Source organism: Hyperoodon ampullatus (assembly GCF_949752795.1).
Source record: "Hyperoodon ampullatus genome assembly, chromosome: 4".
In the NCBI taxonomy this organism is placed as follows: Eukaryota; Metazoa; Chordata; class Mammalia; order Artiodactyla; family Ziphiidae; genus Hyperoodon; species Hyperoodon ampullatus.
This window is the reverse complement of record NC_136917.1, coordinates 49,676,170-49,703,045: the sequence shown is the minus strand read 5'-3', so window position 1 is coordinate 49,703,045 and position 26,876 is coordinate 49,676,170. Positions and strand designations below refer to the sequence as shown.

Genomic DNA, 26,876 nt, shown 5'->3' with positions numbered 1-26,876 from the left:
GTTATACCTAATCTTTATTAGAGACAGGTCCAGCCATGAAGAAACTGAGGCCCAGAGAGCTCACGTAGCAAGCCCAAAGTCACACGGTTCATAATCAATGGCCCTGTGATTTGATTCCACACCTGTCTTTTTTAAAGCCCAGGTACTTACTCACTATACTATGTTAGATCTCAGATATTAAAGATATGCAAACTAAAAATTCATAAAAGAACAATGTTAATACCACACACACGTCAACCTTCCCTCAAACTGCAGCAAAACCCTGAAGTCAAGGTGTGTGTCACGTTTTGGAAAAATGGATAAAACTGACATGACAGATGAGCAAGTCTCCCACCATGTTCTTTGAGAGCTCACACGTGCATATGGGACTCAGGGACTGGCCCTTTGCTGCTTGTATTCAACCTGCCAGACCACCCTGGTTTCCACCTTGGGTTCAGGGAGCAGCCCAGAGTTGACCGTCCCTCCAAGGGCTTGACGAGGACATCACCCCTCCCTAGTTCTAGCTGATCACTTTGGAGGGTACAGCTGCCTCCCCGGATGGCCCAGGTCAGCAGATAAGCTCTGCGGGAGGCCTACCTGCAGGTACAGCTCCACCAGCTCGTCTTCCTGCATGAGGTAGTGGAGTCGCCCAGCCCCAAGCCAGGCCTCAGCAGCCTTGTCTCTCTCCCCCAGGTCAACGAAGATACGCAGGCTCTCCTTGATGCAGGTGAGGGACCTCCTAAGGGACCTGGGGGTGGACATGGACTCATAAGGCGTGAGGGTTCAAAGGGGCCCAGAGTCACTCTGCACAGGAGGAAACTGAAGCTCTGGCAGGGGAACAACATTGTTTCAGAACACACAGAGAGATCGAGGACTGATCTGAATCTTGGATCTGCCTAAACCAGCTGTGAGAACTTGAGAAAGTACAGAATCTCTCTGTGACTTGGTTTTCCCATCTGTAAGATGGGGATAAGCTGTACCTGCCTCAGAGGATGGTTGTGAGGATTAAATGAGATAGAGTGCTTAGAACAATGACTACCACAGAGTAAGCACTTGATGAATGTTTAAATGTTAGTTATCATTTTTATTATTACTGGCCCATGGTCCACACACTTTTGACTACTCTATATAACAGTTTTTCATAAGAACCTAACACAGTGGATACCAAATGCATATTTACTGAATAAATCACAAAAGAATGACCATAGTGGTAACTTTATTATTTTTTTTTAATTTTACTTTATTTTTGGCCAGGTTGGGTCTTCATTGCTGCGCGCGGGCTTTCGCTGGTTGTGGCGAGATGGGACTACTCTTCATTGCGGTGCATGGGCTTCTCATTGCGGTGGCTTCTCTTGTTGCAGAGTATGAGCTCTAGGCACGCAGGCTTCAGTAGTTGCAGCACGCAGGCTTCAGTAGTTGCAGCACGTGGGCTCAGTAGTTGTGGCACGCGGGCCCTAGAGCACGCAGGCTTCAGTAGTTGCGGTGCATGGGCCCTAGGGAGCACAGGCTTCAGTAGTTGTGGCTCATGGGTTCTAGAGCACAGGCTCAGTAGGTGTGGCGCACGGGCTTAGCTGCTCCGCGGCATGTGGGATCTTCCTGGAGCAGGGATCGAACCCGTGTCCCCTCCCTTGGCAGGCAGATTCCTAACCACTGCGCCAGCAGGGAAGTCCCATAGTGGTAACTTTAAATCATCAAAAAGATTTGATGTTTGTATAAGAAGAAAAATCAAAGAAGGGTGAAAGTTTTGGTGCTTAACAGAGTACTCTTTAATTATCTGGAAATCGTTTACGTAGAAAACTCTTGCTCCATGTCAGGAATTAATGAAGAAATGAGGCATAGGTAATGCAGTGTTGAACAGGTTCAGAATTCCAGAACAAGAATCAGCCCTGGGCATCACCTAGATAGTAGTTCTCAACTCCAGCAGTAATTAGAATCTGGAAACTCTTTAAACATGCATACACAGGCGAAGTCACCCCAATGTGTTGACATGTCATGCTAGCCTGCGACACTCTAGCTCAGGCACCAGCATTTTGTCAAAGCTCTTTATTAGTTACTATTGTGACTCTATTGTGCACCTTGGGTTGAGACTCTCTTCTTTTTCTATAGAGAAAACAGGCCTGGAGATGGGAGGTGACTTGCACAAGGTTGCACACCACGCTGGGGGACAATCAAAGGCCAGAACTCTGTTCTCCTGAGTCCCAGTCCAGGACTCGTCCCACAGTACCCATATTCCTCACACTGTGATTCATGGCCCACCTGCACCAGCATTACCTGTGGAGCTTATTAAAAACACAGACTCCCAGGGCTCCCTCAGACTGACTGAATCAGAATCATCATGGTAGCCAGCCAGGAATCTGAATTTCTTAGACACACCCAGGTTATGCGCCTGTGCATTGAAGTTTGAGAAGCACCACACCAAACCATGCAAATCCTTCTAGAAACACTGATCATCACCCCCCAAGTCTGTAAACAGTTAGGAGGTCCTCATCAAACATGGCTACCATCTCATGATGGGCAACCCAGCCCCCAGGCCCCCTTGTGCACAGTGATGGAAACAAGCATTGCTTGTGACTAATGAGGCCCTGATTCATCTTGGCAATGAGGCAGCTATTAGCCTTCTGCAGAAAGTGCCAGGCATTTGGCCCTTGTAAGTCCTGAGAAGAAAGAACTCTAGTTTTCCCTATTGCCCTGCTCTTGACATGATATTTGTTGACATCAACGATGGGCACTGGCCACCCTCTGTCAAGAATCAGAATGTCAGACTTGCTGTTCAGACTGTGCTGTGAGCTGAGAAGCTGCACACTGTGCTGAGGTGGTCACCAACCTCCTTGGCCTGATAACCACAGGCCTCCTTTACTGTAGGAAGCCCTGTCCTTCTCTCACCCACTCCGTACCCACCAAATGCCAAGCAGGGCTAACAGGTTCTGCAGGCCTGGCCTCTACTGCTCTCCCTACTCCCCCTGGAACAGTTAATGAAGAGAGGAGTCATACATCTCATCCTGATCCTATTTCCTGCTCTGTTTTTGTTTATTACCATTTGCTGTCCTGGGAGACCCCTGGGCTATGGTTGTTTTCTCCAGACCCCCAGGGAGCAAGATTTGGGTTATCACAGAGAAGCCAACTCACAGAGCAGGCATTACGGTCTTAGAAGTTTTCTCTCTGAGCTCACTATGACTGTGGAAGAGAGGAGGTCAGTATTCCTCTCCAGGAAACACCCCATGGGGGAAGGCAGGACTTACAGAGACCCAGATGCTCACATTGCACTATCAAGACTCTATGTGCGGGCTTCCCTGGTGGCGCAGTGGTTAGGAATCCGCCTGCCAATGCAGGGGACACAGGTTCGTGCCCTGGTCCGGGAAGGTCCCACATGCCATGGAGCAACTAAGCCCATGCGCCACAACTAGTGAGCCTGTGCTCTAGAGCCCGCCAGCCACAACTACTGAGCCCACGTGCCACAACTACTAAAGCCCATGTGCCTAGAACCTGTGCTCCGCAACAAGAGACGCCACTGCAATGAGAAGCCTGTGCACCGCAATGAAGGGTAGCCCCTGCTCGCCACAACTAGAGAAAGCCCGCGCGCAGCAACAAAGACCCAATGCAGCCAAAAATAATAAAATAAATAAAATAAATAAATTTATTTTTAAAAAAAAGACTCTATGTGCATGCGTTTTCCAAAGACCACTGCCTCCACTAAGTCTTATACCTGATCCATGACTCCAGTAAAAGACAAGTGCCTTATGGTCTAGAATTGGGAAGTGGTCTCCAGCTTCCTTGGTTGTTTCCTATCACCATTCACCACCCCATGTGTTTATATCTGTCGCTGGCTGTGCTATATTGCCCATCAGATAAGCCACTAGCTTGGCTTGGAATGTCCCAGCACCCCAATTCCTCCAGCCACCACCTGCAGGCTCTAGGTGTGGGCTCAGCTCCCAAATCAAAGAAGTAAGGAGCACGGCTGGCGGAACAGCATGAATTCAGTCTTGATCTCAAGTCTCATGCATTCCCGGCCAGCTATGCTTGGGCCCTGGCATGGTACCTCCTCTCCTATCAAACCCTGAGTCTTCTCTTTTTCTCATTTTTCCTGCCCCCAAAGTTCAATCTCTGTGGCTGAGTCCTTGTTTCTTCCTTCCTGTGTGGACATCATCCATGAGCCTGTGGTGAGGTGACCTCAATACACCTGCATTCCCAGACTTCCTCTTACCAACCCCTGCTGGGGTTTTCCAGATCCCTGCCCTGCCTGGATGAATGTTTGACCTCTGGCCAGAGCCCAGACTCCACTAACTGGTCTTATCCTGTTTCCATAATGAGAATTGCCACTCACAAGGGGCTGACCTTGGGCCAGGTGCTGCGATACAAACTTTCAGTACACATTCTCTCATTTACTCCTCACAGAAACCCCAAGCCATGAGAGTTCTTAGCTCATTTTGTACATAAAGAAACCCAGTGGGTTTTTAAAAACATGTCCACGTTTGTACTGCTCATTTCTAAAGTTTTATGTTGAGCTCCCTGCTGTTTTGTCTTGTAATAACAGCAATGGCAGCAAATGTTACTTAACATTTATTGAGCACTTAGCATGTGCTAGGGGCTTTACATGCATAATTTCATTTAATCATCACAACACCACTAAGAGAGCAGTACTATTATCATATCTATTTACAAATGGGAAAAATAAGGCTTTGAAGGGTAAGTAACACAGACCAGGTAATAAACCCTGCGATCTAAATCCCATGATCTAACCCTGAGAATCGGACTCCAGAGCCCCCTACAAACCCTCAAGCAGTGCTCAATTTCTGGCTCAGAAATCAGCTTGTGGGAAGGTTTTGCTTATTTTACCACTTTAACAACTTCAAAATTTTGAAGGACATAAGCTACCTCACACCCTGAACAAAGCGCCCCCATCGGCAAAAGTTGGGTGGTGTTGTACTTCCTAGCCTCGTGATCAAACGAGAACGTTTCAGCAAAAGCAATTCTTTCCTTGTTTATGATTCTAAAAATGTTAGGGATTAGTCATATTAACTATACTGAAAACCAAATATTGAAGCTTTTTTTTTTCAGTTCCACAGAAGTAAGATGCACAGGATAAGAATAAAGGCCAGGAATAACGACTTATAGGCTACTATTGTATTCACATGCAAAGAATCATTATTTTGCAAAGACCTGTTGCATGCAAGGCATTTCTTTCTGAAAAACAATATGCACACCCTTTGTGGCACTTAGCACCATTTATGTGATACCTCTGGCGATTATGTATATAATATTTACTTCCTGAACTAGATGATAAGCATTGTGAGCTCAGGGACTATATCTCATTTGTCCAGTTTTTAGCACAGTGCCTGGGTCATAGTAGATGTTCAGCAATTATTTGTTGAATCTATCCAATAGAGCCACAAAGTTCTCATGGACCCCACCTGGTTCAGCTCTAGAACTGAGTCTATAGACAGTCTAGAGTACAGTCTGTATTGTGTCACCTAGAGACAGAAGACAAGACCCCCTAAAGACCTTTCTCATTGAGAGACTGAAAAACTTCATCAAACTAAATTCTGTAGTCATCACCCTGAAGGCAGAGAAAGCAAGACTCAGAAGGTACTGAACAAAGGGACAGCAAAGTGTCCCAAGACAAAACTCTGAAGGCTGAGCCAAAGTTTTCACCATCTACTTGCTCTCCCTTACTACCCACCATCACTAAACCCTAGAGAAAACCTTTCAAATAGGAGGAATATAAATAAGTAAAAAAGCAGTAACGGGTGGTGAAAACCACCTTAAATTAGGGATTCAGGGATCTGCGCTAATACCAGTGAGGCAGGTAGTATAAGCAGTCTGGACTCTCCATAGCAGGCAGAGGTCAGAGCAGATGACAAATGAGGCCATTCTCATCCATACAATTCTGAGAGGTTTCACCATACAGTCATCTACACCTACTGCTTATTGAGGGTGAAAATTACTGGCTGAGCAGGCAGAATACATACAGAGTAGTTAAGAACAAGCACTCTAGGCCAAGGGTTGGCAAACTATGGCCCATGAGCCAAATCCAGCCTTCCACCTGCTTTTGTAAACAAAGTCTTATGGGAACACAGCCACATTCATTTATATATTATCTATGGCTGTTTTCACACAACAACTGCAGAACAGAGTAGTTGTGAAAGAGACCACATGGACAGAAAGCCTAAAACATTTACTATCTGAGTTTTTATTAGTGTGCTGACTCTTGTTCTAGACACAGATTGGGTATCAATCTCTGCTGTGTGGCTTCATGCAAGTTACTTGACTTCTTTAGTTCTCAACTTCTACGACTCTTTCTCCCTCATATGGTCATCCTGAGACTGCACACTGCTTGGTAATCAGTGCATGCTCACTGAATGCCTTCTGTTACTATTATGACCATCATTTTCAATACGGACACTGACTGTGCCAGTCCAGAGGCCCACTGCAACCCCCTACCCCCAACCAACCTCCCCATCCCCTCCTGGGGGATAGACTGTAGTCCTCTTTCTCCTTTAGTACCTATACCCAGAGAAACATCAAACTCAGCCTGCGAAGCCTATGGAATATCTTTCAAATGTATCCTCACCTTTCCATTGCTATGGCTATTCCCTTGGCCCAAAATGGTATTCTCTTACCCTTCCCCACTTTTCAAAATCTTTCCTAGCCCTCCAGGGCATCTTTAAATGCTCTCACCTTTATGAAGTTTTCCCTGACAGATGCGCCAACCCTCAGCTGAAAGTGTTCTTTCCTCTCCCTCCAAACCTGCCCCTGCAGATGCCTGTCATCTTGCCCATGAACGCTTCCTGCCTTTGCCTGCTATGGCTTTGAGCTTTGTGAGAATGGAAATCCCATGGGGGTAGTTTAGTTGAAAAAATGTGCCCAGTACATCAAAACCCACTTAATAAATTCCTCCTAGAAATCAGTGCCAGGAATAAATTTGCTCCAACAGATACATTTGTTTATATTCTTTTATCAGACAGTGGGAGCCTCCTATGGTTTTTCCCCTTTTACCTCAGCTACCAGGAAGCTTAGAGCAAAATTACAGTAACCACCTCCAGGTGCATGGAAACACCTGTTAATCTACATCTGTTAGCTGGTCTTTGTTCTCTTCTTTTTTTTTCATGAAGGCTTTGTAGGAGTAGGTGATTTATACATGCTAAATAAATATAGCATTAATAGCAGTTCTCCTTGATGAATTGAGCATCCTGAAAAGGGATAACCAACCACCTTATGTTTGCAGAGGCTTCCTCTGACATCTAAGGTACTTCCCATCTCCTCTTAGTATCACTCATATTAGTGGGAAAGGAGGAAAAGTGGATGTTTATTTCCTCCCAATTATACAAATAAGAATCTCAGATATTAGAATTATAGAATACTAGGATTAAAAAATCCTAATCTGGATCAACTTCCAGAATGATGAACTAAGGACCTCCAAAAATCAATCCCCCACAAGAGCAATGAGAACATGGGCAAAAATTGTCACAACCAACTTTTCAGAACTCTGGAAATTAACAAAAGGCTTGCAACTATTCAAGGAGTGGTTACTCAAGAACAACAGCTAAATCTCCTTAAGAACAGTGACTTTTGTTGCTTTTTAAGTTGCTCTAGAGACATCTTCTCTCCCCAGCTCTGTGACAGCCTTAAAAACTAAAAGCCATGGTAGCTGGGAAAACAAGCAGCCTAGCAGCCATTGAAAAGAGCACAATGAGTGTGGAATTCCCCAGCATTCTATCCCCAGGGAATTGTCACTATTTTACCTGCTTGGAAGTTCACTGAAAGCCTCCGCTCACATGGCTTGTTTTATATAAACTAACTCAGAGATCGCTCAGTATAAAATAATCTTTTCCCTGAGGTGTTTGTCCAAAAAGATCAGCAGCAATTGTTTAACATTGCTGCTGTCTGAGGTGGTGAAAACATTTGGAGCAAACAATAAACTGACAAAAAAAAAAAAAAAAAAGAAGGAAAAGCTGGGAAATGAAATGTCCATTGGAGGCTTTGAAAGGCTCCAATGTAGTCCCAGGAATATAAAAGACCACACAAGTATAAAACTGTGTGCAGGGCTTCCCTGGTGGCGCAGTGGTTGAGAATCTGCCTCTAATGCAGGGGACATGGGTTCGAGCCCTGGTCTGGGAGGATCCCACATGCCACGGAGCAACTAGGCCCGTGAGCCACAACTACTGAGCCTGCGCGTCTAGAGCCTGTGCTCCACAAAAAGAGAGGCCGCAATAGTGAGAGGCCCGTGCACTGCGATGAAGAGTGGCCCCCGCTTGACACTACTAGAGAAAGCCCTTGCACAGAAACGAAGACCCAACACAGCAAAAATAAATAAATTAATTAATAAACTCCTACCCCCAACATCTTCTAAAAAAAACAAAAACGAAAAAAAAAAAACCTGTGTGCATGCCAAGGAAACCCCTGAGGTTGTTATTAGTTAAGATGTTAATTATAATCCCCAGGGTAACCAGTAAGAAAAGAGCTGAAAGAAACATAGTAAAAGAAATGACAAATTTAATATGGAACAACAGAAAATATCTATTTAACACAAAAGAAAGAAGGAGGAATTTTCAAAAGATATAAGATACATAGAAAACAAATAGCAAAACAGGCAGACATGAATCCCACCTTACCAGTAATTACATCAAGTGTAAATGGACTGACCACTCCACTCAAAAGACAGAGATTGGCAGAATGGATTTTTAAAAACAAACAACAAAACAACAATAACAAAAAATATGACTCAACTGTATGCTGTCTACAAGAGATACACTTTAGTTTCAAAGACACAAATAGATTAAAAGTAGAAGTATGGGGCTTCCCTGGTGGCGCAGTGGTTGAGAGTCCGCCTGCCGATGCAGGGGACACGGGTTCGTGCCCCAGTCCAGGAAGATCCCACATGCCGCGGAGCAGCTGGGCCCATGAGCCATGGCCGCTGAGTCTGCGCATCCGGAGCCTGTGCCCCGCAACGGGAGAGGCCACAGCAGTGAGAGGCCCACGTACCGCAAAAAAAAAAAGTAAAAGCATGGAAAACTTTTGGATACAACATCCAAAAAGGCCTTGAGTTGCTGTACTAATATCAGATAAAAATAACAAAGTTGCCAGGAAAGACAATAAAGAAAAGTTTATAATGATAAAAGAGTCATTCCATTCGGAAGACATAACAATTAGAAAAATGATGCATCTAAAAATAGAGCCTCAAAGTACATGAAGAAAAAGCTGACACACTTGAAGGGAGAAATAGACAATTCAACCACAATAACTGGAGATTTAAATACCCCACTTTCAATAATGGATAGAACAACTAGACATGAGAACAAAAGGAAATAGAAGACTTTAGCTATAAATCAATTAAACCTAACAGACATCTCTAAAAACAATGCAATGAATGGCAGATACACATTCCTCTCAAGTGCACATGGAACATCCTCCAGAATAGACCATATGGTAGGCCTTTCTCAATAAATTTAAAAGGAAATCATACAAAGTATGTTCTCCCACCACAACTGAATGATATCAGAAATTGATAACAAAAGGAAATTTGGGAAATTCACAAATATGTGAAATTTAAACAACACACTCCTAAATAACCAAGGGGTCAAAGAAGAAATCACAAAGCTATTAGAAAATACTTTGAGATGAATGAAAACAAAAATACAACACACCAAAACTGGAGTAAATGGAGTGAAAGCAGTGATCAGAAAGAAACTTGTAGCTGTAAATATTTATATTAAAGAAGAAGAAAGATCTCAAATCAATAACCTAACATTCTACCTTAAGACACTTGAAAAAAAAAGCAAGGTAAAACCAAAGCAAGCACAATTAAGAAAAATGATAAATATTAAATCAGAAAAAAAGATGTAGAGAATAGAAAAACAATGGAGAAAATCAATAAAATCAAAGGTTGGTTCTTTTAAAAGCTTTTTTAAAAGGCAAATCTTTGGTTAGTCTGATCAAGAAAAATAAGATAAAAGACTAGGAACTAAAGTGGTGACATTACTACTAACAGAAATAATTACAGAAATAAAAAAGAATACATACAAAAATCAGCTGTATTTCTATACACTGTCAATGAACAATCTGAAAGTGAAATTCAGAAGACAATTCCATTTACAATAGCATCAAAAACTACTTCAGAATATTTAACAAAAGGAGTGCAAAAATAATATTCTAAAACTACAACACACTGTTGAAAGGGGTTAAAGCATACCTAAATAAATGAAAAGACATTCCAGGTTCATGAATTGGAAGGCATGATGCTGTTAAGATGGCAATACTACCCAAATTGATCTACAGATTCAACATTATCCCTATCAAAATCCCAGCTGGCTTCTTTGCAGAAATTGAAAGCTGACACTAAATTTCATATGGAAAGGCAAGGGACCCAAAATAGCCAAAACAACCTTGAAAAAGAATAACAAGTTTGGTAGATTCACACTTCCCAATTTAAAACTTACCATGAAGCAATAATAAACACAATGGTGTAGGCTGGCATAGGCCAGACATATAGATACATGGAATAGAATTTAGAACCCAGAAATAAACCCTTACATTTATGGTCGATTGATTTTAAACAAGGGTGCTGAAAACATTCAATGGGGAAAAATAATTTTTTCAAAAAGTGGTACTTGGGCAACTGGATATTCACACAAAAGAATCAAACTGGACCCCTATCTCACACCATAATCAAAAATTAACTCAAAACAGCTGATTGACCCAAATGGAAGGGCTAAAATGACAAAACTCTTAGAGGGAAACAAAGAGGTAAATTTTCGTGACCTTGGATTAGGCAACGATTAAAAAAATAGATAAACTGAACTTCATCAAAATTAAAAACAGGAGCCGGAGGAAGATGGCGGAAGAGTAAGACGCGGAGATCACCTTCCTCCCCACAGATACATCAGAAATTCATCTACACGTGGAACAACTCCAACAGAACACCTACTGAACGCTGACAGAAGACCTCAGACCCCCCAAAAGGCAAGAAACTCCCCACATACCTGGGTAGGTCAAAAGAAAAAAAGAATAAACAGAGACAATAGGATATGGACGGGACCTGCACCAGTGGGAGGGAGCCGTGAAGGAGGGAAGGTTTCTACACACTACAAGCCCCTTCGAGGGCGGAGACTGCAGGTGGCGGAGGGGGAAAGCTTCGGAGTAGCGGAGGAGAGCACAGCAACAGGGGTGTGGAGGGCAAAGCAGAGAGATTTTGGCACAGAGGATCGGTGCCCTCAGGCACACACCAGCCCGAGAGACTTGTCTGCTCGGCCGCCAGGGCGGGCGGGGCTGGGAGCTGAGGCTCGGGTATCGGCTTTCAGTCGGAGCGCAGGGAGAGGTCTGGGGCTGGCGGCAGGAAGAGACCCTGAAGGGGTTAGTGCTAGCCCGGAGGGAGTCCGGGGAAAGGGTCTGGAGCTACCGGAGAGGCAAGAGACTTTTTTCCCTTTTGTTGCCTGGTGCGCGAGGAGAGGGCATTCCCCTCCCTCCCCTCTGCCTCAGTGAGCCAGAGCCCCCGAATCAGCGGCTCCTTTAAACCCGTCCTGTCTGAGCGAAGAACGGACGCCCTCCGGCGACCTACGCGCAGAGGCGGGGCCAGGTCCAAGGCTGAGACCCGGGAGCTGTGAGAGCAGAGACAGGGAAATCTCTCTGTGCAGCCTCCGAGGCAGCGGATTAAAGCTCCGCGGTCCATTTGATGTGCCCTGCGTCTGTGGAGTGCATGAATGGACAGCGAATCATCCCAAATTGAGGAAGTGGACCTTGAGGACAAGATTTAAGACTTTCCCCCCCCTTTTTTTCCTCTTTTTACAACGAATTATCTCAAATTAAGGAGGTGGACTTAGCAAGATTTCAGACTTTTCGCCCTTTTCCTCTTTTTACAACGAATTATCCCAAATCGAGGAGGTGGACTTGGAGAGCAAGATTTTTGATTTTCCCCCCTGCTCTCTTTTTGTGAATGTGTATGTGTAATCTTCTGTGTAAGATTCTCTCTGTATAGCTTTGCTTCCACCATATGTCCCAGGGTTCTTTCGGTCCGTGTTTTTTTTCAATAATTACTTTTTAATTTTAATAACGCTACTATATTTCATACTTTATTCTATTTTACTTTACCTGCTCTTTCTTTTTTTCCTCCCTTCCCTTCCTCCCTCCCTCCCTCCGCTCCTCCTTTCCTTCTTTCTTTTTCTTTCCTCCATCCCTCCCTCCCTCCCACCCTTCTTCTTTCCACTTTCTTTTTCTTTCCTTCCTTCCTCCGTCCCTCCCTCCCTCCTGTCTTTCTTTCTTTCCTTCCTCCCTCCCTCCCTCTCTTCTTCCATTCACTCTTCCTTTTGCTTTCATTCCTCCCTCCCTCCCTCCTTTCTTTCCTTTCTTTCCATCCTTCCTCCCTCCCTCCTTTCTTTCTTTCTTCCTTCCTTCCTTCCTTACTTCCCTTCTTCCTTTCTTTCAATCTCTCTTTCTTTCTTCTACTAATTATTTCTTTCTACTTTTTCTCACTGTTATTCTGAGCCGGGTGGATGAAAGGCTCTTGGTGCTGCAGCCAGGAGTTAGTGCTGTGCCTCTGAAGTGGGAGAGCCAACTTCAGGACACGGGTCCACAAGAGACCTCCCAGCTCCACATAATATCAAGCAGCGAAAATCTCCCAGGGATCTCCATCTCAACACCAGCACCCAGCTTCAGTCAACGACCAGCAAGCTACAGTGCTGGTCACCCTATGCCAAGCAACTAGCAAGGCAGGAACACAACCCCACCCATTAGCAGAGAGGATACCTAAAAACATAATAAGGCCACAGGCACCCCAAAACACACCACCAGACGTGGACCTGTCCACCAGAAAGACAAGATCGAGCTTCAACCACCAGAACACAGGCATTAGTCCCCCCCACCAGGAAGCCTACACAACCTACTGAAACAACCTTAGCCACGGGGGACAGACACCAAAAACAACGGGAACTACGAATCTGCAGCCTGCAAAAAGGAGACCCCAAACACAGTAACATAAGCAAAATGAGAAAGCAGAAAAACACACAGCAGGTGAAGGAGCAAGATAAAAACCTACCAGACCTAACAAATGAAGAGGTAATAGGCAGTCTACCTGAAAAAGAATTCAGAATAATGATAGTAAAGCTGATCCAAGATTCTATTTCCCAGATCCAAAATCTTGGAAATAGAATAGACAATATGCAAGAAACAGTTAACAAGGACCTAGAAGAACTAAAGATGAATCAAGCATCGATTAAAAACACAATAAATGGGGCTTCCCTGGTGGCGCAGTGGTTGAGAGTCCGCCTGCCGATGCAGGGGATACGGGTTCGTGCCCCGGTCTGGGAAGATCCCACATGCCGCGGAGCGGCTGGGCCCGTGAGCCATGGCCGCTGGGCCTGCGCGTCCGGAGCCTGTGCTCTGCAGCGGGAGTGGCCACAACAGTGAGAGGCCCGCGTACTGCAAAAAAAAAAAAAAAAAAAAAAAAAAACACAATAAATGAAATGAAAAATACTCTAGATGGGATCAATAGCAGAATAACTGAGGCAGAAGAACGGATAAGTGAGGTGGAAGATAAAATAGTGGAAATAACTGATGCAGAGAAAAATAAAGAAAAAAGAATGAAAAGAACAGAGGACAGTCTCAGAGACCTCTGGGACAACATTAAACGCACCAACATTCGAATTATAGGGGTTCCAGAAGAAGAAGAGAAAAAGAAAGGGACTGAGAAAATATTTGAAGAGATTATAGTTGAAAACTTCCCTAATATGGGAAAGGAAATAGTTAATCAAGTCCAGGAGGCACAGAGAGTCCCATACAGAATAAATCCAAGAAGAAATACGCCAAGACACATATTAATCAAACTGTCAAAAATTAAACACAAAGAAATCATATTAAAAGCAGCAAGGGAAAAACAACAAATAACACACAAGGGAATCCCCATCAGGTTAACAGCTGATCTCTCAGCAGAAACTCTACAAGCCAGAAGGGAGTGGCAGGACATAATTAAAGTGATGAAGGAGAGAAACCTGCAACCAAGATTACTCTACCCAGCAAGGATCTCATTCAGATTTGATGGAGAAATTAAAACGTTTACAGACAAGCAAAAGCTGAGAGAGTTCAGCACCACCAAACCAGCTTTACAACAAATGCTAAAGGAACTTCTCTAGGCAAGAAACACAACAGAAGGACTATACCTACAATAACGAACCCAAAGCCATTAAGGAAATGGGAATAGGAACATACATATCAATAATTACCTTAAATGTAAATGGACTAAATGCTCCCACCAAAAGACACAGAGTGGCTGAATGGATACAAAAACAAGACCCATATATATGCTGTCTACAAGAGACCCACTTCAGACCTAGAGACACATACAGATTGAAAGTAAGGGGATGGAAAAAGATATTCCATGCAAATGGAAATCAAAAGAAAGCCGGAGTAGCAATTCTTATATCAGACAAAATAGACTTTAAAATAAAGACTATTAGAAGAGACAAAGAAGGACACTACATAACGATAAAGGGATCGATCCAAGAAGAAGATATAACAATTGTAAATATTTATGCACCCAACATAGGAGCACCTCAATACATAAGGCAAATACTAACAGCCATAAAAGGGGAAATCGACAGTAACACAATCATAGTAGGGGACTTTAACACCCCACTTTCACCAATGGACAGATCATCCAAAATGAAAATAAATAAGGAAACACAAGCTTTAAATGATACTTTAAACAAGATGGACTTAATTGATATTTATAGGACATTCCACCCAAAAACAACAGAATACACATTTTTCTCAAGTGCTCATGGAACATTCTCCAGGATAGATCATATCTTGGGTCACAAATCAAGCCTTGGTAAATTTAAGAAAATTGAAATTGTATCAAGTATCTTTTCCGACCACAATGCTATGAGACTAGACATCAATTACAGGAAAAGATCTGTAAAAAATACAAACACATGGAGGCTAAACAATACACTACTCAATAATGAAGTGATCACTGAAGAAATCAAAGAGGAAATTAAGAAATACTTAGAAACAAATGACAATGGAGACACGACGACCCAAAACCTATGGGACGCAGCAAAAGCAGTTCTAAGGGGGAAGTTTATAGCAATACAATCCCACCTTAAGAAACAGGAAACATTTCGAGTAAACAACCTGACCCTGCACCTAAAGCAATTAGAGAAAGAAGAACAAAAAACCCCCAAAGTTAGCAGAAGGAAAGAAATCATAAAGATCAGATCAGAAATAAATGAAAAAGAAATGAAGGAAACGATAGCAAAGATCAACCAAACTAAAAGCTGGTTCTTTGAGAAGATAAACAAAATTGACAAACCATTAGCCAGACTCATCAAGAAAAGAAGGGAGAAGACTCAAATCAGTAGAATTAGAAATGAAAAAGGAGAAGTAACAACTGACACTGCAGAAATACAAAAGATCATGAGAGATTACTATAAGCAACTCTATGCCAATAAAATGGACAACCTGGAAGAAATGGACAAATTCTTAGAAATGCACAACCTACCAAGACTGACTCAGGAAGAAATAGAAAATATGAATAGACCAATCACAAGCACTGAAATTGAAACTGTGATTAAAAATCTTCCATCAAACAAAAGCCCAGGACCAGATGGCTTCACAGGCGAATTCTATCAAACATTTAGAGAAGAGCTAACACCCATCCTTCTCAAACTCTTCCAAACAATATCAGAGGAAGGAACACTCCCAAACTCATTCTACGAGGCCACCATCACCTTGATACCAAAACCAGGCAAGGATGTCACAAAGAAAGAAAACTACAGGCCAATATCACTGATGAACATAGATGCAAAAATCCTCAACAAAATACTAGCAAACAGAATCCAACAGCACATTAAAAGGATCATACACCATGATCAAGTGGGGTTTATTCCAGGAATGCAAGGATTCTTCAATATACGCAAATCAATCAATGTGATACACCATATTAACAAGTTGAAGGAGAAAAACCATATGATCATCTCAATAGATGCAGAGAAAGCTTTCGACAAAATTCAACACCCAGTTATGATAAAAACCCTGCAGAAAGTAGGCATAGAGGGAACTTTCCTCAACATAATAAAGGCCATATATGACAAACCCACAGCCAACATTGTCCTCAATGGTGAAAAACTGAAACCATTTCCACTAAGATCAGGAACAAGACAAGGCTGCCCACTCTCACCACTCTTATTCAACATAGTTTTGGAAGTTTTAGCCACAGCAATCAGAGAAGAAAAGGAAATAAAAGGAATCCAAATTGGAAAAGAAGAAGTAAAGCTGTCACTGTTTGCAGATGACATGATACTATACATAGAGAATCCTAAAGATGCTACCGAAAAACTACTAGAGCTAATCAATGAATTTGGTAAAGTAGCAGGATACAAAATTAATGCACAGAAATCTCTGGCATTCCTGTACACTAATGATGAAAAATCTGAAAATGAAATCAAGAAAACACTCCCATTTACCATTGCAACAAAAAGAATAAAATATCTAGGAATAAACCTACCTAAGGAGACAAAAGACCTGTATGCAGAAAATTATAAGACACTGATGAAAGAAATTAAAGATGATATAAATAGATGGAGAGATATACCATGCTCCTGGATTGGAAGAATCAATATTGTGAAAATGACTCTACTACCCAAAGCAATCTACAGATTCAATGCAATCCCTATCAAACTACCACTGGCATTTTTCACAGAAGTAGAACAAAAAATTTCAAAATTTGTTTGGAAAAACAAAAGACCCCGAATAGCCAAAGCAATCTTGAGAACGAAAAACGGAGCTGGAGGAATCAGGCTGCCTGACTTCAGACTATACTACAAAGCTACAGTAATTAAGACAGTGTGGTACTGGCATAAAAACAGAAAGATAGATCAGTGGATCAGGATAGAAAGCCCAGAGATAAACCCACGCACATATGGCCAACTTATCTTTGATAAAGGAGGCAGGAATGTACAGTGGAGAAAGGACAGCCTCTTCAATAAGTGGTGCTGGGAAAACTGGACAGGGACATGTAAAAGTATGAGATTAGATCATTCCCTAACACCATACACAAAAATAAGCTCAAAATGGATTAAAGACCTAAATGTAAGGCCAGAAACTATCAAACTCTTAGAGGAAAACATAGGTAGAACACTCTATGACATAAATCACAGCAAGATCCTTTTGGACCCACCTCCTAGAGAAATGGAAATAAAAACAAAGATAAACAAATGGGACCTAATGAAACTTCAAAGCTTTTGCACAGCAAAGGAAACCATAAACAAGACCAAAAGACAACCCTCAGAATGGGAGAAAATATTTGCCAATGAAGCAACTGACAAAGGATTAATCTCCAAAATTTATAAACAGCTCATGCAGCTCAATAGCAAAAAAACAAACAACCCAATCCAAAAATGGGCAGAAGACTTAAATAGGCATTTCTGCAAAGAAGATATACAGACTGCCAACAAACACATGAAAGAATGCTCAACATCATTAATCATTAGAGAAATGCAAATCAAAACTACAATGAGATATCATCTCACACCAGTCAGAATGGCCATCATCAAGAAATCTAGAAACAATAAATGCTGGAGAGGGTGTGGAGAAAAGGGAACACTCTTGCACTGCTGGTGGGAATGTGAATTGGTACAGCCACTATGGAGAACAGTATGGAGGTTCCTTAAAAAACTAAAAATAGAACTACCATATGACCCAGCAATCCCACTACTAGGCATATACCCTGAGAAAACCATAATTCAAAAAGAGACATGTACCAAAATGTTCATTGCAGCTCTATTCACAATAGCCTGGAGCTGGAAACAACCTAAGTGTCCATCATCGGATGAATGGATAAAGAAGATGTGGCACATATATACAATGGAATATTACTCAGCCATAAAAAGAAACGAAACTGAGCTATTTGTAATGAGGTGGATAGACCTAGAGTCTGTCATACAGAGTGAAGTAAGTCAGAAAGAGAAAGACAAATACCGTATGCTAACACATATATATGGAATTAAAAAAAAAAAAAAAAGTCATGAAGAACCTAGGGGTAAAACGGGAATAAAGACACAGACCTACTTGAGAATGGACTTGAGGATATGGGGAAGGGGAAGGGTAAGCTGTGACAAAGGGAAAGAGAGGCATGGACATATATACACTACCAAACGTAAGGTAGATAGATAGTGGGAAGCAGCCGCAGAGCACAGGGAGATCAGCTCGGTGCTTTGTGACCGCCTGGAGGGGTGGGATGGGGAGGGTGGGAGGGAGGGAGATGCATGAGGGAGGGGATGTGGGAACAGATGTATATGTATAACTGATTCACTTTGTTATAAAGCAGAAACTAATAAAAAAAAAAAAAAAAAAATTAAAAACACTTGTGCTTCAAAAGATGCCATCTAGGAAGTGAAAAGAAAACACATGGGTTGGGAGAAAATATTTGCAAATCATATATCTGATAAGAGATTCTTACCAGAATACATAAAGAACTCTTACAGCTCAAAAATTAAACGACAAACAACACAAAAACGGGGCAAAGAATTTAAAGAGACATTTCTCCAAAGATATACAAATGACCAGTAAGCACATGAAACAAAGGTCAACATCTTAGTCATTAGGGAAAGTAAATCAAACCCACTATGAGATATCACTTCATACCTAACAGGATGGCTAAAATAAAAAAGACACACAATAACAAGTATTAGCAAGAATGTGGAGACACTGGAGCCCTCATACTTTGCTCAAAGGAATGCAAAATGGTGCAGCTACTTTAGCAGTTCTCCAAAAGTTTAACTATAGAGTTACCATATGACACTGAAATTCCGCTCCTAGGTACACACACAAGAGAATTGGAAAAATATATTCACACAAAAACTTGTTCAGGAATGTACACAGCAGCATTAATCATAATAGCCACAAAGTTGCAACAACTCAAATGTCTTTCAACTTATGACTAGATAAGGAAACATGATATATCCACACAGCAGACTAATACTCAGCAATAAAAAGGAATGAAGTACTGATACATGTGACAACATGGATAAACCCTGAAAACATTACCAAAAGTGAAAGAAGCCAGTCACAAAAGGCCGTATCTTGTATGATTCCATTTATATGAAATGTTCAGAATTGGCACATCCATAGAGACAGAAAGTAGATTAGTGGTTGCCAGGCTAGGTAGGGGTGGGTTAATGAGAAGTGACTACTAATGGGTATAGGGTTTCTCCTGGGAGCCATGAAAATGTTCTGAAATTAGATAGTGGTAATGGTTACAAAACTCTGTGAATATGCTAAAGATCACTGAACTGTATATTTAAAAGACAATTTTATGCTATATGATTACATCTCAATAAAGCTATTATAAAAAGCTCAATTCAGGGCATTCTTCTATAAGAGTCCTGAGTAACCAGCCTCTACTTGAATACTTGCAATGATAACACACTCTCTCCTACATAGGGTAGACTGCTCCATTTTTGGACAGTTCTTTTGAGAATTCTTTTCCTAACTATTAAATTCCCCACCATCTACCACAGTACCCAGTACATCAGAAGGGCTCCTATAGTGGAATAAAATGCTGGATCAACATTTCATAGTGATATTTTTAAATGAAAAAAGTAACATGAGTATATTATATAACAGAGCTTCTATCATAATCCCATTTAAGTAACTAAAAATGTGCAAATTATATATACCTAACATATATTTAATATAGAGAACATGTATCATATATAATCTTTCATATGTATAGAATATTTCATGACGGATATTTAAAAATCTTTAAGTAGTTACTTCTGAAGAGTCTTAGGGAAAGGGAGGTTGCAATAAGACCTTTATTTTTCAACTATAACCTTCAGTACTGGGTGTTTTTTTTTTTTACCATAAGCAAATATTATAATAGAATTTTAAAGAACTTAAATTTTAGGAAAAAAATTTATTTTTGATTTGGGTGGTAATCCCTGATATTCCAGTTCACTATCTGTTATTTGGGTCCTTATCAGTGCAAACTCCCTGAGAAAAGACCCACTCTGTTCTGTAGTTAACGCTCTGTAGGCCAGGTTCTAAACAGGCGTCTGGAAAGGGCATCTGAGGTTCCAATGACAGCCGTCTGCTGACTGTAATTGTCACTAAAGACCAGAAAGTCTGCCTCCAAGTTGCAAGCACCGTTTTTCCCTTACCTGAATCCTGAGCAAAGAAACCAAGGGCTCCCTCGGGCAAACTCCCTCATTCTCCATCTGAATCTCCTCTCCGGCAGCCAAGTCAGCCAAGTCAGTGTGCAGCCCGCAGCTCAGGGCTGTAAGCTAGTGGACTAAATAAATAATTTACTAACTACTTGGCTGCCCACACAAACATGTATGTCTCCCTGTTCTATGACAGACATGAGGTCTGCCCAGATGGAGTTTATAGTCACTACATCAAGACCTTCTGAAGCTACTGCAGAGTCTTTCAAAACCCCGAAAAGTTTAGGTCTCTGATCTTGAAGCCCCACATCTTTAAGAATCTGCCTCCAAACTTCAAGACTCTGGAGGAATTCTTATACTAATAGGGCTATTGCCGGTGTCAGCATAGCATAGCTGGCTGGTCCTAGACCTAACATTTTAGAACTAGAAGGCACCTCATTCAATTTAACCTTATAAATGGGGCAACCAAGAGACTTATTTAAGGACATGTTATTAGCTCATGGCAGGCTCAGGTTTCCTGACTCCTAATGCATTTTGGTCACTCCTCTCCCTGCTCTGTGGCCTGTGACTTCCTCCAGACACTTCCTGGAGCAAGCGCAGCCCCACTCCTTCTCTCCTCTCTATCACTCCCGTCACCTAAGAAGTCCAGTGGTCCTTCACACTGCCTTAAGAAAGGCCTCTGCACTCTGTGTTGAGAGCATCCAGGGCTTACTCTTTGGCTTCCCCCTTAGGATTTCAGTGGGTTTTGACAACTGGAGGTGGGAGGAAGGCTGTGAACAAAGGATGGCAGTTGGGTAGGTGGACTGGACAGTGATTCATCAGAGACTGAACTTGTACACAGGGAGGGGTGGCAATAAACCTGACACATATTTGCCCCCCATACTCCAGTCCCTTAAAAGTCAGCTTTCCCAAAGCCCATTCTCACTATTCCTCACCATGAATATATGACTATTTCATCTCTAAGGTTAATTCAAGCCTACCTTCTGGATCTGCTCCAAAACCATACAAACTCCTAGGGTGTTCTGAATAGAAGCATGGTACGGCTGGGGCCAGACTTCCTGTCCCCTCACAGGCTGCAAGGATCCAAAACTCCCTTCCTGGGACTAAAGGCAATGGGATATTTGGAGGATACCTGATTCTTATAAGAGAGGGACGAGATGAGGGAGAGGGAGACAGAATGGGAGAGAGAAAGAATTCGTTATCTGATTATTAGTGACCTGACTGACCAGGTGCCCAAGTTACCACGTTGCCTAGAAAAGCAAAAATTGTCATTTAAATAGCTTCTCCTCAATCACCTCTCTCTGCTCAACACTAGCAATTATCCCTGCTCTACATCAGAAGTCAGTCATAATTATGAATACAATGTTACAATGCTAATCTGTCACGAAGTGAAATTAAATATCTTGCCACCATGTAGAATTTAATGGAATCAATTAAAGGCTTGTTAGAAAGCAGAACTGCAGGCCATGTCACTGGCAAATGAGGATCAGGCAGATTTGACCAGTAAAGAGATAGAAAAGGGAAAATCATCAAGAGATGGCAGGATAATCCACTTGAGAATAATTTAAATATCAAAGGGTGAAAAAAAAGGCTTGGATAGAAAGTTAAGTTTTGGGATATTTTTGCAAAAATGAGTCTTTCTAAGAGAGTGTAAAAGTCAATCACAAAACAAAGGAGGTTTAATTGTGGTATTATACAGTTTTGTCAACACAATTAAGCTGAAAAGTTAACAGTTCTTTTGTTGTGTATTTATTCTACAACTTAGTGCATAGTTGTGGTGATAACCTAAGCTTCTTAACTGAAAAGTGAAAATAAACTTAGTTTCATTGTTTCCAGTTTCATTTTAAAGGTAAGTTTCCAATCAAAAATTTTTACTGTGTAATTTTACACCCCTGCTTTCTGTGCATTTATTTACATTGGTCCTTTCTCTAATACCAACTTCCTCAGGTAACGAAGACCTCCTGAGGGTTCTACGGTCCTCAGTGTAACTGCCACCTCTCTGAATTATGCACTCTCAGCCACATTCACTTGATAGGTTGTTATAGAAACACACAGGTAATTGTAACATAACCAACATGACTGAGCCCTGTCTACCAGGCACTGTTCCAAGTACCCCATGTGCATTAACTGGTGAGGAAGCGGAGGCACAGAGAAGTGTAAAAACTTGCCCCAAGTCACACAGCTAGTAAGTGATGGATGGCACTGAGTTTGCAATGTGGCTGCAGAGACCACGTTCTTTTCCACGATGCCATAAACATATCATGTGCATTTGGACTTGACTTCGTTAGGGAAAGAATACTGATTCTCCTTAAGGAAGAAAAGATGTTCTAGAATTATCCCTGAGCTTGGACTCACCTGGCCGTATTTAGGTTCCGATAGAGCTGCCCAAGGGACTCCAGCAGCCTCCCCTCCATCTCCCGGTCCCTGAGTTGCTGAGCCAGGGCCAGCCAGTGTTCGTGGTAGGTGATACATGCCTCGGGGCTTGGGGACACAGAGCTGTAGAAATGGCAGAGGGATTTGGTGGCCTGAAGCTGACCTGAACATAAAGCAGGAACACGGATGAGATGAGTGGAGATAATGGAAAAAATGTCTTCTAACACCTATTTCTAAAGCATCCCAGCAGCATGGGATATACTCACTCTTCAGGTGTTGATGCCTTAATCCAAACAGCAATGCCATTTCGTAACAAAAGCGGCCACTGGCCAGCTGGCGTCGATACACCTCAACTTGGGCCAACCAGAGAAGCACCTGTACCAATTCCATGTCTGTCTCCATGCTGGCCTGGAGTTTAGAATAGAGTTGCACAGCCTGCAGAAGATAGTCCCTGGCTGGCTGCTGAGTCCAGGATTTCAGGGTCAGATGGCCAAGATTGGCCAAAGCCACCGCCTGGTTGCGCATATCCCTTGCCTCCTGAGCTCTGTTCAAGGCCCGAAGATAGCTGTTGGCTGCCCTGTTCACCCGGCCTTCACCTTGAAGTGCGAGTCCCAGGAGGTTATGGACCACTCCCTTTTGGGTAACACTCTCTGTCCCCTTCAGGGAGTATAAGAGTGGCTCGAGGATGTCCAAAGCCTTCTTTGCCTGGCTGGCTAAGAGATAGGCCCATGCCAAGCAGAGGGAAGACTCAAAAGCTTCCTGCTCACTCAGCAGCTGGCCTAGCATCAAGGCTTGGCTCAGGTAGTGGATGGCGCCACCAGGAGACCTATGTTGGAGGTACACTTTGGACAGGATGAGACACAGCGTCCTCTGGGTGCTCTGATCCACCTGCTCCTCACAGGCAGCCAGTGCCTGCCTGAGTGCTGGGCACGCCAGGGCAGAAACTTCACCCCAGCTTGGGGAGGGGATGCCAAGGAGCTTGATGGTGTTCTGGAGGACCAGGTGGACCTGCCAAATTGGAAGGGCCATCCCTTGGGTGCTCTGAGTACCACGTTGCCGGACAGAAGCCACCGCAAGGTGTGGCAGGTATTTCTTGTCATAGAGAAAACTCAAGATAGTGGCTGCAGCATCCAACGTGGGAGGGTGTCCAGAGAGGAGCTGCAGGCGCTCAGCGAAGGGCAGGACCTCGTCGTGCCGGCCGAGGATTAGGAGCAATCGGACGGCCAGGAAGCAGGCTCTGGCCTCCAGGGGGCAGCTGCCCGACACGATGCCCTGTCTCAGCACATAGGCCACCACATCCAGCTCACTCTTGGCACTATACTCCCGGTCAGGCAGGCAGACCAACATGGCACCTGCCTTTTCCAACAGGCCCGAGCCTTTATGCCTCAGCCTCTGCCTCAGGTAGATGGCTGCCAAATTGATGTACAGGGCAGCCACCAAGGATAGGTCCTTAAATGCCCCGTTGAGAATGTGGATGGCCTCCTCAAAGTACACCCTGGCCTGAGAGAGTTTGACCTTCCTAATGCTTAGCCGGCCCAGGAGGAAGCAGAGCCGGGCATGGGCCCAGGTCATGTGGCTCCGTTTGGCCCACTTCCTCGAGGCCTCCAGGTAGGCCACGAGCTCATCCTCCTCAGAGTAGCTGTAGAAGGAAGTCGTGAGGAAAGAGAAGGAAAAATCATAGAGGCTCTTAAAGTGGTCAGCATAACCCTCGTGATCCAGAAAAGCCAATATGGGGGTGAAGTTCTCAGCCTCCTCCTCCTCCTGACCGGTGTTCAGGTCCATGAGCAGCTCCGGGTCATCGAGGTCATCAGGCTCTGGCAGGTGATAGGTGTCTGAGGCGGCTGAAAGGAGCTCCTCCTCCAGGCTGGAGTCCTCGGAGCTGCTGGACTGTCTGGAGCCCACGGCCTGATGCTCCTCCCAGGCTCCACCAGGCCGGGTCTCCTTGAAGCCTTCGGGCTGGGATGCTGTAAGGGACAGGCAGAATTGAGCAACCCTAAGTACCTGCAACTATGGTGGCCAGCTCTTGGCAAGAGGACAGGACGCTATCCTACAGGACTGGAGGTCAGGTTCAGCATGATCTCTACTCACCGCTCAGATCGTTTGGAAGACTCTGGATGGATTCAAACCCACCTGGAGAGAGATGAAGGATGAACCTATGTTAGGTCAGAATGGCCCAGTATGCTTATGCCTAAAGGTGCTCCCTGACCAGTGGCCCCTTAGGACACTTTGTTTCAGTTTCAGACCATCTGCCATCCCTAAGGTACTAGGCAGCATCTTCCCTTCACCATCAATGCTGCAGGGACCTGAAGATCATCTTGTTTAACCCACTCACCTTACAGTTGGGAACTGAGGTAGAAAGGAGAACAGAGTCAGAGAAGAAAAGCCAGAAACATGAGCTCTATGACAAGAGGTGTGGGTATGGGTGGGGGGGCAGGGGGTGGAATCTGAAGGCCCAAATGTCTCAGCAAGTTTATGACAAAGCCATGAACAGAACTCCAAGGGCAGCGCACTTTGTGGCACATGGCACTGCCTCCCATTTATGTGTGTACAGCCTTCCTTCTTCCTTCCTCCATTCATTCAGCATCCATCCACTCAACAGACAGACTCAGTGTGCACAATGTGCTTTGTAAATTTGACAAGATGAGGTGACTAAATGTAAATAATGAAGAAAAGAAGGTAAAGAAGCATCTACCGTTCCTAAGTTTTGTTCCCTGAAGTACCTTGGTGGGATGAGGTGGGAGAAGGGACGGTCTTGAGCAGTTTTAGACGTTTTGAGTTTGCGGTACTTGCAGGAGTTCTAGCAGAGAATGAAATAGATCTGCGGCCAAGGAGAAAAGTAGAGACTTGCAAATATGGATTTGTGACTGACAACAGGTCACAAAGAGTGGGTCAAAGTCCCAGAAAAAGGATTTGGAAGGAAACACAAAGCGGGTGGGGGAGGAGTGGGGAGAGGGGACTTGTGAATGAGCCAGAAAAACTTCAGCATTTACTTGCAGATGGGAGCCAATGAAGGAGACTGAAAAGGCAGTCTGTAAAGAGAAAAGAGGAGTCAAGGAGAGCAAGGTGGCTTACGGTGCAGCCACCTAACATAAAAGTGAACTAAGACAAGGTGAGAATCAAGAAGACAACCTGGGGTTTGGCAGCAAAGAAGCTGACCCCTTTGGCTAAAGCAGCCACAGTGGAGCTTGTGGAGGCGAAGGCCAGGTTCATGCTCCATAGGACAAGGGCTGCTAGAAAGAAGATTCTACCTCTTCCTGGCAAAGAAGCAATAGCCAGCCACCTGTGCCTGCACTCTGAGCTCTCCAGTGCACTTTGAGGGTAGCAGGCCCCTCACCAAGTCAAGCCTCCACCTGCTATTCTCTAGGGAAGGCTTCTTCTGTGAGTGTCATTGCACACACTTAAGATCTGCAACCCCCAAAGGTCCCACAGCCAAACGCAGCAGAGCTAGAGAGCTGGGCTCTGGAGAGCTGTTCATGCACCTGGCCCTCCCTGACATTGCGGAACACACGTGCCAGTCTTATGCCGTCATTTCTCTGCAGGCCAGGACCACCGAGAGCACAAATGATGCATGAGTTACCAAAAAAATGCTTCCTCTGGGAAGAAGAATTACAGGGCATAGGCCTTGGGGGAGTTGGAATTTACCAGTAGGATGCACCCTCTGCTGGTTGCCTTGGTGCCAGGGATAGCCTGTGCAGCCATAAGGAGCAGCCCTGCACCCAGCAGAGCTGCACTCCTGGTCTATAGATAAGAGATAACAGACTGCCTGAGACCTGCCCCTGGACCTCTCTCAACCACTGGATCAACAATTGGCAGATACCCTGGATCCAAGCCTATAGCCACCCTGCCTTCAAGGCCGACCCCAAGTAGTCCTTGATTTTTACACCTTTCAGACCTCCTGCCTACCAGGCTGCATTCATAGCTTCAGCTTCCTGGCTCAGCCTGGTGGGGCAGTGTGATCGGCTTGTGGCAAGATAGTGCTGCCAGGGCTGGTGCTGATGCCTGGGTGAGGTGCTCTTCACAGATGTTCCTATCTGGGAGAAACTCTCCAATTCCCACCTCTGCTCCGGGAGCTGGCCTGAGGGTCCCTTCTTCAGAATCTCTGGCTGCACCCATGAAATGTGTGCCATCTAATCTGGCCATACAGGAGTAGACACAACATCACCATCACTGAAGAGATAGGAGAAACAGGAATCCTTCCTCAAACCCTGCCAATGAATGCACTTCCTGACACAGAGCAGTGGGCCCCTCCCAAAGTAAAAGAAAAGAGTATCATTCATTCACTCAGTCATTCAGACACTGCTGAAAACTGTGCTAGGCACTGAGGTCCCTCACCCACCCAAAGCTAACACACCCAACAGTCCAATGTCATTTTGT

The 26,876-nt window shown here is 43.8% G+C and overlaps 1 protein-coding gene across 1 annotated transcript in view; it reads right to left on the bottom strand.

Annotated features, from left to right (window-relative positions):
- The window catches only part of SH3TC2 (SH3 domain and tetratricopeptide repeats 2), a gene marked incomplete at both ends in the record, with an annotated part of 63,721 nt that overhangs the window by 6,810 nt on the left and 30,035 nt on the right, over positions 1-26,876 (bottom strand). Inside the window, 4 exons of the mRNA XM_079701801.1 lie at positions 577-727; positions 22,485-22,665; positions 22,769-24,466; positions 24,591-24,632. Of these exons, the coding sequence (XP_079557927.1) occupies positions 577-727; positions 22,485-22,665; positions 22,769-24,466; positions 24,591-24,632 (2,072 nt within the window). The remainder of the gene's footprint in view (positions 1-576; positions 728-22,484; positions 22,666-22,768; positions 24,467-24,590; positions 24,633-26,876) is intronic.